This window comes from Pteropus medius, unplaced genomic scaffold (assembly GCF_902729225.1).
Source record: "Pteropus medius unplaced genomic scaffold, Ma_sr-lr_union100, whole genome shotgun sequence".
In the NCBI taxonomy this organism is placed as follows: domain Eukaryota; kingdom Metazoa; phylum Chordata; class Mammalia; order Chiroptera; family Pteropodidae; genus Pteropus; species Pteropus medius.
In genome coordinates this window covers 234,600-249,320 of record NW_024353790.1, presented here as the reverse complement: position 1 = coordinate 249,320, position 14,721 = coordinate 234,600, and the positions used below count along the sequence as shown (strand labels likewise).

General features: G+C 38.2%; 1 protein-coding gene across 1 annotated transcript in view; it reads right to left on the bottom strand.

The window, feature by feature from the left end:
• The window catches only part of SYNE1 (spectrin repeat containing nuclear envelope protein 1), a 406,416-nt gene that overhangs the window by 336,484 nt on the left and 55,211 nt on the right, over positions 1-14,721 (bottom strand). The window contains exon 3 of the mRNA XM_039851332.1: positions 121-182. Within this exon, the coding sequence (XP_039707266.1) occupies positions 121-182 (62 nt within the window). The remainder of the gene's footprint in view (positions 1-120; positions 183-14,721) is intronic.

The following is a 14,721-nucleotide window of genomic DNA, read 5'->3' as shown; positions in this document are numbered from 1 at the left end:
GCCAATATCACGGAACGGCAATAGTGACAACAGAGACAGCAGCATTTCCTGCATGCTGTGCTTTCAATGATCTGTTGACTCAAACTAAGTAAACGCAGAATTCTGCGTCATTTCCTTTACCTTGGCCAGATGAGAGTTGATCCATTTTGTGAAAGTGCGTTTTTGTACTATCTCTTGCTCATCTAGAAGGAAAAAAAAAAATCTCATTAGATAACACAGTATGTCATGAAGGTGTATCATAAAAAATGTAGTTACACAACTCTAGAAGTAACGGCAATATTATTTGATCTTTTAATTCATTTTATCGATTTATTGTCACAAAGGAAGAGGGAGTACAGCTCTAAGAGTATTATGAATCAATTAGATCTCCTTTAAAAATTATCAGCAAATACTTTAACATTTGCAATATGTTGGCCCTATGTTTACCTTCATTCACTTATTGAAAGTTCACTGTACAGTTAGACCTCAATAAAGTTGTTTGAAAAAGGTTCACTGAGACCAACTAAGTGCCAAGTTCTATGCTAAATGAAAAGAGATACAGAGAGATGAATGGACAACATCTCCACCGTGAAATCTCTAGAAGCAGAGACAGACAAGCAAGGGCATGTGTACACATATGCACTCAGTTCTACAGTAATGCCGTCGGGCAGAGCTGCAGATGTGACGTGTCACAGGTACTTCACTCGGTTGGGGAGAGTGGTGAGCACTCTCTAGGGTGACCTCCAAAGAGAAGTCCACAGCTTCACATAGGCAGACTGCAGGCAGAACCTGAAACTTGCTTCTAATCAACAGAATATGGCCAAAGTTTGGGATGCCACACCCATAAATATGTTACTTTCTGTAAGATTCCATCTTAGCCGACTCGAGTGAGAGATTTTCCCACTGGCTTTGTAGAAGCAAATGGTCATGTCATCACCCGCCTATGGAGAGGGCCACGTGGCAGGGAAGTGTGGGCTGCCTTCAGGAGCTGGGGGCAGCCTCCAGCCAAGAGCCAACACGAAACTGGGGCCCTCAGTCTTACAGTAGCAAGGAAACAAATTCTGCCAACAACCTGAATGAGTTTAAAAGTAGATTCTTCCTTCGTTCAGTCTCTGGATGAGAATGCAGCCCTGCTGACATCTTGAGTTCGGATATTTGAGACCCTGAGCAGAAGACGCATCTAAGCTGTGCCTGGACTCCTGACCCACGAAAGTTTGGAGACAGTAAGTGACCATTATTGAAATGGTGACAGTTGTGGTGATTTGTGACGGAACAAGAGAAAACTCATATTGGAAGAAAAAGAGAGAAGATCCTATGAAAGTTTTAATCAGCGGTAAATGGAGAAAAAGGCCGGAGAGGGGCCAATGTGACACTGATCAAAGAAAGGGTGAATTTTACTCATTCCACCAACTTTGAGTGACTGTCAGGTGTTTGTGAAACATTAGAAGATGTTGTGAGAAATACATGTGAACAATACATAATTTCGATTCCTCACCCTTTGAGGAATGATGCTCAAATCTCCATCTCAAGAGCTGACTGCTCCCAAGCCTCAGCTGGGAACAGCTGGCTGCCTGTCAGAACAACCCCGCCATGAGCACAGTAACTGCTCCCAGTGCCTACGAATGTAACAGATACACACTGCCAGATGAAGAAAATCAAGAATGAGACTTTTTAATTTGGAGAAATTTAGGATATATCCATAAGATTTACAGAATGCCATTATTTCTAATGTACTTTTAAACATGTACTTTAACTTTCAAGGACATACCAACAATAAACCAGTATAATAAGCAATACTTCCTATGTACGTCACTGTTATTTCCATCTCTAGCTCTATTTCTACATAGATTACATTATAATTCAATTACTTTAATTAATTAGTTCTATATCATGTAATATATAGGTATTAACTTATTTATTTCTTATAACAAATCTATAAACAGCAAGTATTACAACGCCTGTTTTACAAATTAGGAAACCAAGGCATTTGGTTTTTTTAAGCATTTTTACCAAAGTCATCCAGTGCCAGAGTCAAGTTTTAGACTCTAATGTCCTGATCCTATACCACTATTCTGTTGCCCAAAGATAGCATAGAATTACTCTATTAGTCATATAAAATATTAATCACATCAAAATGATAAATTCATAGTTATCCATTTGACTTTGTCCTTCAAATCTTTAGGTTCTATAAGTGAAGTCATGTAGCAACAGAATGATCTTAACTAATCAAGCTAGATTTGCTGGAATTCAGAACTTTATCTATAATACAAAAAATCCAATTCTAAGTCTAAAATAGCCAATAAGTATAGTTATAGTGTTGGTACAGTTTTAAACTCAGTTTGAGATTATATATTATTTTACAAATATCACGAGATGTCAGTTTTAAAATCTTAAAATAAATTAGCATAATGTTAGTGCATAGAGTCATAAAATTAGGTATATAATCTACTGATAATATCTTACCTCCTAATTTTAAATTGTTGTATTTATATATACCACCTGTAATGAAACAATACTGCTATTATAATAGTTCCAGCTGATGGTAAATCTCTGAGTCTTAGTTAGATTTTAGCTAAAAGGTCTTTTAGAAAGAGAAAATTATGATTTTGGTAGCAATTTTGTATGTATCTAAATGTCAAATTCTCTTCATGTTTCCTTTTATGGCTGCAAAAGCAGATTTTACTGGTTCTTAACAATCTACTTTTTATATCATCAGACACGGCCAGCTGAATTCTAAGTAAATATTTTCTGATTTTACTTACTATTTTCCTAAAAGAAAATTTCTAAACTTCATCATGTCAGTAAATCCTCATTTTTGATATAAAAATCAGAATAATTTAGCCCAGAATTTAGTAATTGAATCTGATAGCAACAGCATAAAATGTTTAAATCCTAGAAGCAATACGAACCATGCAGTCAATGTTTATTTACTACACTGTCTTAGAAAATCTATTATGAAGAATAACACTACTTTATAATGCCATTGACAGAGAACTAACTTAACATTCATAGTAATGGTTTATAAAGTTCTCCTCGTGCACCTGGAGCTGTATTTAAAGGAACATTGTTTAAATGTATTTAATAGTTAATCTTACTAGTGATTTTTCTGATTTCAGCTTTTCAAAACAACAGCACGATGTGGTCTTACCAAGTATGCCTATATACGCATGCTTAATATTTCTACTAAAACTATAAAAACTGTAATTCATCTAGGCATTTTTCTGAACATGTATGTTAGTTCTAAAAATGGTAAGACCACAAGAAAACCTTTATCCCACAAGTAAACTCAGTCCTCTAGTTCTAAGGATCACAGAGAACAAGAAGTTGATCTTGTTTTTAGATTTTATTCTCTGATTTCTATTAATGGAGCCTAAAATCCACCTAATTCTTAAGCCAGTCACCTGAAGGTCATCCTTGGCTCTTTGCTTTTCCGTGTCCCCCACACTGAATCAATAAGGAATTGCTATCGATTTTATCTCCTGAGTATACCATCTCCACCAATATCAGTCTAGTTAAGAAACCATCATCTTGTGGATGACTTTTCATTTTTATCACCAGAATGTAGGTTCTAGATTAGATGGCAGGAACTGCATCTGACTTGTTCATTACTGTCTTAATTCACCACTGCGTAGCAAATGTTTAATAAAGAAATGAATAGAGGAATCTGCTAAGGGAGTGCTGGAGAGTAAAAAACAGGCCCTTCCCTAAGGAACTGGTAATACAATAGAAGAGACTCTTATGTAAATCATAGCTCAAAGCAATGTGTCTGCTACTGTAATAAAAGAACATAGAAAGTGCTGAGGGAACATAAATACGGGAACAAGTAATTCTCCTAAAAGGCCATGAAACAGGCTAGAACAGCGGTACCCAACCTTTTTGGTGCCAAGGACCAGTGCTCCTATGAGAATCTAATGCCTGATGATCGGAGATGGAGCTCAGGTGGTGATGCTAGCGCTGGGGAGCGCTGCAAATACAGATGAAGTTTCACTAGCTTTCTCGCTGTTCACTTCCTGCTGTGTGGCCTGGTTCCTCACAGGCCACAAACCAGTACCGGTCCGTGGCCAGGGGGTTGGAGGCCCCTGGGCTAGAAGGTCCAGAGAAGCTAAAAGGGATGTACCATTAAGTTAACCACCACCAGATAAGTGGCCACTTGTGGGCAGAGAACTTTGGAGGAAAAAGAGGCAGTCTTTTTAAATCACGGCATGTTTTGGTTGGATTATAAAGTGAAGAAGATTTAAGAAGGTACTGGAGGTGAGCCTGGAAAATAGGCAAGAACCAGGTTATTAAAACCTTTGAACATGCCAAGGACTTTGGTATCTATCTTATGGACAATAGGGCTCCATCAATGGTTTTCGACAGGACAACGGCATGATCAGATGAGACCTGAGACACAGAAATATATATTATGATGTCAGTGTAGATGTTTAATTGAAGGGAGAAGAGACGGAAATAGGAAGAATATTTGAGAGCACACGAACAGAACACACGTTAAAGATGATAAATTCTGGTCCAGGGCAGCCCCAACAGGGATGAGAAGCATAAGATGGATGCAAGAGAATAAAAAAGAAGTAGACACGCAAGAGCTATGGGTGCCTTCTATATTTCTATGTTGGGCAAATGGATAACGATGCTACTAACCAAGAAAAGAAAAATAGGTCTACAGCCAGGCCACCCTGAACACGCCCGATCTTGTCGGATCTCAGAAGCTAAGCAGGGTCGGGCCTGATTAGTACTTGGATGGGAGACCACCTAGGAATACCTAGGCTTTAATAAAATAAATTTAAAAATTTAAAAAAGAAAAAAGAAAAAGAAAAACAGAAGTAGCAGGCTTGAGAGGGAAGGTTGTGAGACTTGAAACCCATTGCAAATGCATTGTGAAGTGTCTGGATGACTTCAACACAGGGAAGTGAAGCTTAAGAAGCCAGCTTACAAGGTGGGTGTTCTCAGATAGGAATCTGTAATAGGCTCTTATTTAAGGGCAGGTTTCGATCCAAGTGAGTGTTACTGGGCAGACGCAACTCCAACCTCCCTTTCTCTTCTATATCTTGAATCTTGATTCCTTTCTAAAGGTCAGTCTGAGTGTATGTGTTGGGTGTGGGGGAAACTAGTTATGGAAGGTCCTTTAGCCTTGTGGCTTTCATCACTGGTTCTGCTTCAGAAGCAGTTGGTCCTACAGACTTTAAGAGTTGGAGGCCGCTAGGCCTTGAGAAAAATCTATGTAGGAAGGATATGCATGTACACGGCCCTGGGCTAAAGCTGTTATAGGAAATAATCCCCAAACTGCATGGCAACGGCCCTCTTAAAAAAAAAAAAAATCGAAATATAAAGGGCGCTGACTCTGATATTCAATTTCTCTATTTCTTGGACCTGTTTATCTGTTTCCTCAGTATTTGGATATTTTACAACAAGATCATGAAATGAGTCTCAACTTAAAAAGGGTAATTAAATGTGACCATTAAGAAGCTTTCACACTTGACTCTAGTCAACAGTTTTCCTCCTAATGAGTCATTATGAACCGTGACATGCTGATTCTGAACAGCTGTGGTTTGTACCTGGAAGCACAGAGACCGCAGCAAGAGGTTGGCCTGGGTTATCTGAAGGCTTCGCAATCAATCATGAAAAAGTTGCTGCCTAGAAACACGTTAATTGTATTTTCGTTTTACCACATATAATGAATTTGCCATGTATACAATATATTATGTAAAACTGACACAATGCTATGGCCACAGGCTTTTAAATAGCATGACTAAATTCTGAAATTTAAAGTACATATTAATATTCTTTTAACAGATGGTATTTTGAAAAATGCTAACAGTAATTGAAATTAACATATTTTAAAATATTTAACAAATCCTTCTATAAGAATTTATTTCTGAGGGATATCGAATTTCGCATATAAGTATGTACATTGAGATGCACATTTTTATCAGAATCATGAACAATTATGAAGAACAAAATACTAAATTCAATGTCATCTTAAATATAGAAATATGAAGAAAAAAGATTATTTAAATAAATATAGTTGTTAAGTCTTAAAATGACATCTCTGACAAAAATATTAGGGTACTGTGAATTGGTACATTCATAATTTGTAATAGGTTATGATAAACATTTTTCTTCTTTGCAGATTGTCATTATACTATTCAGGTGCTTAAGTGACAATGATGGTTTAAATAAAAGTCATATATTTTTCAATTATGTAAATGTAAATGTTAATTTAAACAAATCATACATATAAAATCATATCATTCCTAATAATATTGAATAAGGTAAGTTATTTCATTGTTTTTGATGCAGATGGATTCATCTCAATAAAATAGTTGGAAAACAATTTAAAAACAGAAATATATAGATTGAATTTCTCGACACAACATAATGATGAGGTTACAAAGAGAAAAAATGCAACAAAAATATAAGGTGACAATGTAATTATTATTAATTAAATAACAGCCCCCATCAGATGACCTAAATCAAATAATTTGTTTCGGGATCAGAATTATATGATCCCAATTATAGATCTACAATTACTAAACTCACCACTAATTCTGATTTTCAAGAAGCCAATAAATTTGTTAAGCAGAAACACTACCAGCTTGCACTAAAGGGTCAGGCCAGTTCGAAATGAGGAGAGGACTTGGGAACCACACTTTTTATGGCTAAAAAGAAGCCTAAGAGAACTATCAGCCACGATCATGAGCTGCTTCTTATCAAAAGGACAAAGAACGTCCTTTGCACCTGGGTTAAAGGACCTGGTTTTATGTGCCAGCTGGATTTCTGAATTGTGTTGGACCGCGATGGCTATCTCCTTTCCACTCTTCCCTTCTTTGGACAGAAGCACCTATTGCAATGGCCATGCCCCTGTCTCATCATCACATGTTAGGTTAATAAGGAGAAGTAATCTCTCTTCTGAGTTTACAAGTCTGGAGGTTGAGAGAAATTACACCGGAGGAGCCTCATCTGTATCTAGAACAGATGCAGATCAAATGACACTGAACTTGGAGCTCGATGCCATAATTGGATGAGACTTTTGATGCCTTGAGAGGGGATGCATGTATTTTGATCTAGAAAGAATATAAATAATAGTGACCAGAGGATAAATTTTACGTTTACACTATAAAATCCTCCAGCCGGAATATGCATCTTCCTTTGCAATGTGACTTTGTCCTTCCTCCCAACAAAGAGAAGAATTGATTTCTCCTCTCCTTGAATCTGATCTTGTATTGTACTTGCTTTGATCAATAATGTAACAGAAACAAGTTTGTCATCTTATTCTAAGCCTTAAGAGATATTGCAGTTTCTTTTTTAGCTGTCCTGGATCACTGTCCTAAAACCACCACGTATTGAAAGCAGGATGAGAGTCTGTGAAGAACTGAGGTGTTCTTTCCATAGCCAGAACCAATTGTGAGACACATGGGTGAGGTTATTTTGGACCTTCTAGCTCAGCTTATCTGAGACAAACTCAACTCAGATGAAGCCAGCAAATTGAGACCCATCTTAGGCTTCAAGGTTGATGTATCTGTTGTCTCCTCTTTCCCACACCCCCATATATACCTGATTACAAACTCCTTCTGGGAAGAAAGCATGTACCCCATCCACATAGCCCTAGACACTAACACACTGCCTGGCATGTTGTCTAACACAGTTGTCTTAGAAAACCATCCTTACTTAACTGCGAACTAACCACTCAAACCACAGATTGTGAGAGTAGATTGTGAATGTTTTAAGCCACAACGTTTTGGAGTGGTTACATAGTAAAGGCTAAGTAAACAAAGAGATTTACTTGTGTGACACACACACACACACACACACACACACACGCACACACGTGCGCGTTTTTGAGTCTTGATCCTCCTTTCCCTCCCCTGCCCCGCTCCATCTTCTACAATGGAAGGATTCTAGGTTTGCTTGATTGGGTCCATCTCATGGGACTTTGATGTTCTGATCAGATGAATAATGAGAAAAAAAGTGACAAGAAACAAGGGCATCCAAAGTTATTCCGCCTACACTCCAGCATAGCTTAATGAGAGAAGGCAGAGAAAGGAGGAGGAGAGATCAAGAGCTATTCAAAAAGTGGGCTTGAGGAAAAAGATGAGTAAACAGTACTTTTAGGGAGTTTTGCCTATGTTGAATGGTCTAACCACAGCTCTGATTTTTTTCCTCCAGGCAAATGTCATAAAGACACATTGCTCTTAAGATTTTTGGAAAGAGTTGTATTTCTTTTGTATGTAAAACCAATGAGCAAATTAAAACAGCCCTGTTTCATTTAACTTATATTTGCAAAATAAAGTATCGTCTCAGTTAAAATCTAAGGTACAAGGAATGAGAAGATTGTAAGTGTCTCAGTTCTTAGGTTAGAGTTTCTCAACCTCAACACTATGGACATTTTAGGCAGGATAAATTTTTGTCATGAGAGGCTGTCCTATATAGGATGTTTAGTAGCATCCTTGGCCTCTATCCATTAGATGATAGTAGCACCCCCTTTCCCCACCACCCCAAGTTGTGACAATCAAAAATGTCTCTAGACGTTGCCACATTTTTGCTGGGGAAAACTTACCCCAGTTTAGAATCATTGGCCTAAACTATGCCTTTTGCATCCATTTTTAAAAATGAGAATAAACTGGTATGAACATTTGAAAAAATTTGCATATGTTTCAATTGAATTATTATTGTTCAATTAACTACTCTGGAAAGTCATTATCATATTGGGTTAGTCCTAAGTTTACATATTTATTTAGGCAAAAATCTTTTACCCTGGGATATATCTATTTAAGAAATACCAAAATGCAGCAAGTCTACATCCTTTGCTGAAAAATTATATAGATATTACATAATTTTTTCCAATATGAACAAAATATCCTGTACTGTCTGAGAAACTGTCATTAAAATCTGAAAAGTTATGTCTTATGTGGTGGGGAGTAGGTGGCTGGGGAGAGGGTGTGTATATCCTGATATTATGCTTAGTTTATTTTACTGTTCTAAATCTTTTAAAAATATTTTCAGATCTGTAAAAAAAAAAAAAAGTTTATCAGCTTTGGTTGATTATTGTCAGATAAAAATATAGTCGGAGACATTCATTTTAAAATTTTATCACTGTCAGACCAGGAAAAGCATCTAGTACATGTAAGTCAGCTAAATATTTAGAAAATAATAATAATTTAGAGAATGTTAATGTATTTGGTTGTAAAGCAGTTAAATACGGCTGGTTTTCTAAGGACACATAGATCGGACAATGTGCCAGGCAGGGGCCCAGGCAGTAGCTTAGTTCCCAGAAATACGACAATAGGGGAAATGCATTATTTAGATGGGGAATTGTCGTTAGGGTTGTGAGGGGGGCAAGGTGTGTGAGAGAGAAGATAACAGATGCATTGGCCTTAAACACTAAACGGGCCTCGATTTCATCAACTTTTAGTAAAACCATTTGGTAGGAAAAAAGAGCATTGAGAGGAGGCTTTTTAGAATCTTCATCCGACTTCATGTAAAAATCCATGCTTTTCTCTGCAGAAATATTAATATCTCTGATTACAACTGCTAATAGGAGATGAAACATAGCATGTGGTATGCGCACAATACATTCCTAAAATTCAAAAGGTTCTGAATTTGGAAACAAAGCTGGGCCCTCAGACTTTTGCATAAAGGATTACGTTTACACTATTGAAGTTCAATGACAAAGATGTGTCTTGCAGGAGAGTTACAAACACAGTAAGAGAAGAGAAGCAATAAACATCATGAGAGAGGGAAAACTGCAGAGTTCATCACGGTGATGCATACCAGTGGCTTCTTTTAATGTCTTCTAGTTCTAAATAAACATACATTTGAACAGTATTGGCGAAACATTTTTTTCTGCCACTTTGTTCTTCCTCTATCTGTGGACATAAAGATTGCAAAAGAAAATGATCGCACAGTGAATTAATGAACATACCTTATGCCTTTGTAAACTTTGAATTCGTGTTTTCATATATGCTTCTCATTTGATTCGGGTTACAAAAGTGGCCTGGCCGAGTAGACAAAGGCAGTGTCATTACCCCAGATGTTAATAAGGAAAAGAAGCATGGTGGGGGTTAAGACATATGCCGGAAATCTAGTAACAAAACCACGGCCACAAGTAAGGCAGTCTGACTCCTCCTCCAATTTAATTTCCACACGATTCATTTGCCGATTATTCGATTCACTTACTTAACAGCCGCACTTGTGCCCCTCCTGTGTGCCAGTACCCTACTCTGACCAGTTGTGGATGCAATCTGAGAAGGCAGGTGTGGTTCCTCATGGCCCAGGAGTGTGGACAGGAATCAAAAAGAAGTACACTGTGGCCCAAGTTCTGGACATGCAGCGGAAAGAAGGAACGAATAGAAACATGGAATACATGAGTGAAAAAGAAAAAATAAAAGACCACAGTTATAAAATTAAAGGCAATATGAACATGCAGAAAATGAAAGCCAGCCCCTACCATTTGCTAGGATTGGAGCTAGGAGAAAATGCTGCTTCCGTTTTAAGATTTTTCCTAATAAATCACATAAAAAGGCCACTGATAAAGAACAAGTGAGGGCAACTGATCTCTTTGGAAAAGGATTACTTCCAATCAGAGAACCCAGAAGAAGTCTTCAGAAGAGCTTCCAGCAGGTGTGGCTGGAACTTCCCACGTGTGGCTCCCTAGCATCAAAAAGAGGCTTGTCTCCTGATTTTGCAAGAAAGCAATCCCGACTTTGAAATCTCTGCCTGTTGTGAGCACTCGGCAGTACCAGCACGGCGGAAAACGTCCTGAAACACCGTCTTCGTGTAACCATCTTTAAACCTGAAACTGCACTTTAATACTAGTCTTTTCATCAACCCAAATAGTGGCTTTTTCAGGCACGGGAGAGAGGAAAGAGTCGTTGATCACAGTGTTTACATATATATTTTTTTATCCAGTATTCGGTCTAAGCTTTTTAAAAACCTATAGTTCTCCCAAGTAAATATGACTTTTCCTCAGCTGGTGCCTTCAAAGTTCATTTGTTTGTTTGTCTGTCGTTCATTTAATTACTGTCCTGAAACATTAAATTTGTCTCAAGCAGGTTGAGGTTTACAACCCCGTGTTTTAGGATTTTATATTTTATTTCTTATTCCCACCCTGTCATCTAAATTTTTCTTTTCTCACTATTATTTTTATGAATACAGCAGCAGAAATAGAATAACGATGCAATTTCACTTTTCTATTTTATACTGCATGTCCTCTAAAGAAGGTATAAAGAGAGCTACGATTTTAACATTTAAATTCCTAAATTTGAAATAAAGATAAAACGATGAAAAACAAGAACTTAAAAGAGTAAAACTGAAACATAAGGTCAATTTACAGTTTGGAGAGCAAATTCTCGAAATTCCGATCGTAAACAGATTCATTCGCAGCCTATAACGTTGGATCAGCCACTCGGAAGGCCTGCGTTCAGTGTTCAGTCACGCACGGAGCACCAGATGGTGCTACAGCTTTCGGTTGCTTTAGGCCTGGAGCAGGGAGGTGGGGACATCAGTGACCTTCCTAGTAAAGAAAGATGCACGGCTCACAGACCCCGTGACCACCGCGCCAGTTGCAGGAACTTCCACATGAGACAGCAGCTGGTGAGTGTCATGAATGAATTTCTCGGGTGTCAGCCCAAATCTACGTGTTCAAGCTTATTAGTACAGTAACATATTATTTTTAAGTTGATTTGTAATAACAGTAACTATCATCTGTTTAGAACTTACCACGTTGCAGGCATAACGTTGCATACATTATTACATGCATTATCTAATTTAAACTGTGCAAGAACCTTATGATGAAATATCTTGCCCAATCCCCCGATTTTACATGTTAGGAAACTGGGGCTATCGAGGTTAGTCAACTCGCCTCAGGGGACACAGACACTAAGTCTCTGCAAAAGACTATGCCATCGATCACTTCACTCTATCCTCACAACCAAACTGCCCCATGGGATGATATATATATATATATCTCACCTGATCTTTACCAAACCCTAGATAGTCAACACTGATACTATCCTCAACTGCAGATCAAACAACCCAGTTTCAAAAATAGTGTCTCAGCAAGTAAGTGCCAAAGCTAAACTAAGTCCTTCTGACACCTTGTCGCCCTGCAGCAAGTGAACAACTATTTGGCTAGAATCTGACCAATAGAGAGAGAGAGAAAACACCTCCAAGCTAGTCCATATATGTTCTCCCATCCTCCTGAGCTACTAGCTATAAAGACTTCTTCTCCCCAGTGAAACCTTAAGTTCCTGTCTCCAGTTCTCCAACCTTTTCCATCCTTCAGTGTCAGCCACGCTCTCCTCTGCCCCAGCATCTTCCACGGAGCAGGAAACAGAATCTAACCAGATGCTCCAGAAAGTTGGCTCACATGTGAATCCACAGAATAATTTTCCTTTCTACATCTCTATACCTGCATCTGCCTTGGCGTTACCATGTATCTATCATAGCGTCAGGCTAACGGGGACCAACTCCAGAAGAAATTTTGTCAGCAGGTGAATTTTCTGGGATGTGCTTTCGGAATCAGCATTTTTAGAGGTGCGAAGAAAGCAGGATGGGGCACAGAGAGAAATATTGAACCGAGACGTAGTTATGTCTCTGAAACTGGGAGGGTCGTTCAGAGATGTCTTAAGTTGAGGCAAGAACCAGAACTTTGTCCCCAGGTGTTAGCCACTCAGTGGATAGGGGCTGCCCTGGGGAGCAGGTATGACTAGGATCTGGCAGATCTTTGGGGCCCAATACATCCTGGGGAGGGGCTCAGCTGTGAGCCTTTAACGGGCAATGCTCTGGGTTGCTAGGGAATGAGGGCCCTAGAAGGGAGGGGCCTGGGTGGCATGCCACCGTATGTGCTACATCAGTTACAACATTAACTGCTAATCACAAGAACTGGCTCCTCTCAACAAGGAGAATAGCTGTCCCCATGTGTTTGCGTGTCACGTTAGAAACAACACATACGGACGGAGTCGACATCTGCTCTCATCCGACACCAGAGTCATACCCTTTACCACCATGAACTGCTGCCTTCTCCATTTATTTCAAAGTCAACACTGTCTCCAAGGCCCAAGGTGGCACATTTCTGAGGACTGGATCAGAAGTGCGTAGCAGCAAAGAGGAAAGTACACGGAAAGGGTAAGGGCCTCACCTTTTCTGAGTCAGCCAATCACACAGAGTCTCCAAATCATCTCAGCTGTCTTATTCCTTCTACCATTTGAATGGTTTCTCACTACTTCACGTGCTTTCTCGGTCCAACCAACCGAGCTTGGTTCTGCTTTCCTGCCCCCCGAGCCTGCCTACCTAAGGCACCTCTCTACCAGACGACTCTGCAGCCGCCCCCTGGTCCTGCTCTCCGTCTGTCACCCACGTTACCGTCCACCCTGTTTGACTCTTTCCCCTGCAGATGATGTCACTCTTCCATCTCTTAAATATCATTGGCCAGGAGCCTACATGAATGAGAAACAGGAGTTGCCAATATTAATGCGTAGGCAGGATCTGGGCCCAAAATGTGTTCTCTTTCATCAACAACGTTCTAAGAAGTCATCATAATTTGAATGTTTTGTGGGTGCACCATAACATTTCCCAGTTTTCCACAGACACGTTACTCTCTATTTTCTTAAACCAGCTATTTCTCAAGTCACCTGAAGGTAAATGAGTTTAAGACATCTATTGACGGTCATAAATGCACACAGATGGGAAGTGAGGTAAGAAGGCAATATGATGAAAAATCTTAGAAGTAATAAGCGGAATAAAGACTCTCTGAATTTAAAAAGGGAATATTGTAATTTTTTGATATGGTTATTTTAATTATATCCTTGGGAAAAGACTATATATACATACAACATGTTGTAGATACTATGTTATATTAACTTTGGTTTATATATAATCATTTTAATTATTTCCTTGAGGAAAGTAGAAGAGGTTTTCTGTTATCTTTCTCCACCCCACCTCTCAGGATTTTAATACAGATTTGAGTGCATTATTTCAATTGAATTATTTCATGGAAACTTAGAACAATCAGAACTAAAAAAAAGTTACTTATAATGATGTAAAAGTACAAATAAAGGAAACACATACACTTTGATAAATGTATACAAACACATAAGGATTTGGTGTGTTTGTATATCACCAAACACCAGATTCCAAATTTCAATTGGCTGTAAGAAAGCATGGTACATTTTATACAAAACTTTTGAAATCATCAGTCAATATAAAAAGCAAGTTTGTTATCAGTATATCTTACATAGCCAAACATGAGCATAGACTTGCTACTGCATATACATTCATTTCCCAGTAAAAAAAAAAAAGACTCAGATACCTAATTATATTTTTGGGGTCATCACTGAAAAAAAAATTCTTGTTATGCCAGAAGCAAACTAGACTGCATCTGTTTACCATCCTCTAAATATAGTGGTAAAGAGATGAAATTTGGAGTCATCCTAGCATTTTATAGAACGTCTGAACAATAAAATTAAAAATAAAATGAAATAATTCCATTATATTCACATAAAGATATAAGTCAATGTACTTTAAAAATTTGAATTTAAAAACAATAATACTGGAAGTAAAAGGAAAATTATGTCGTTAATAGACTATGACAAATTTCAGACCTGAGATTCAGACTTCGAGAGTTTTTTCTTTCATTAATTGGAGAAAGATACGCAACTCCGTCATAAATGGCAGACATTTACACCCTGATGTCTTAAGATTTAGAAACCATTCCTTAAAAATATCTAAACAGCAATCATCTAAATT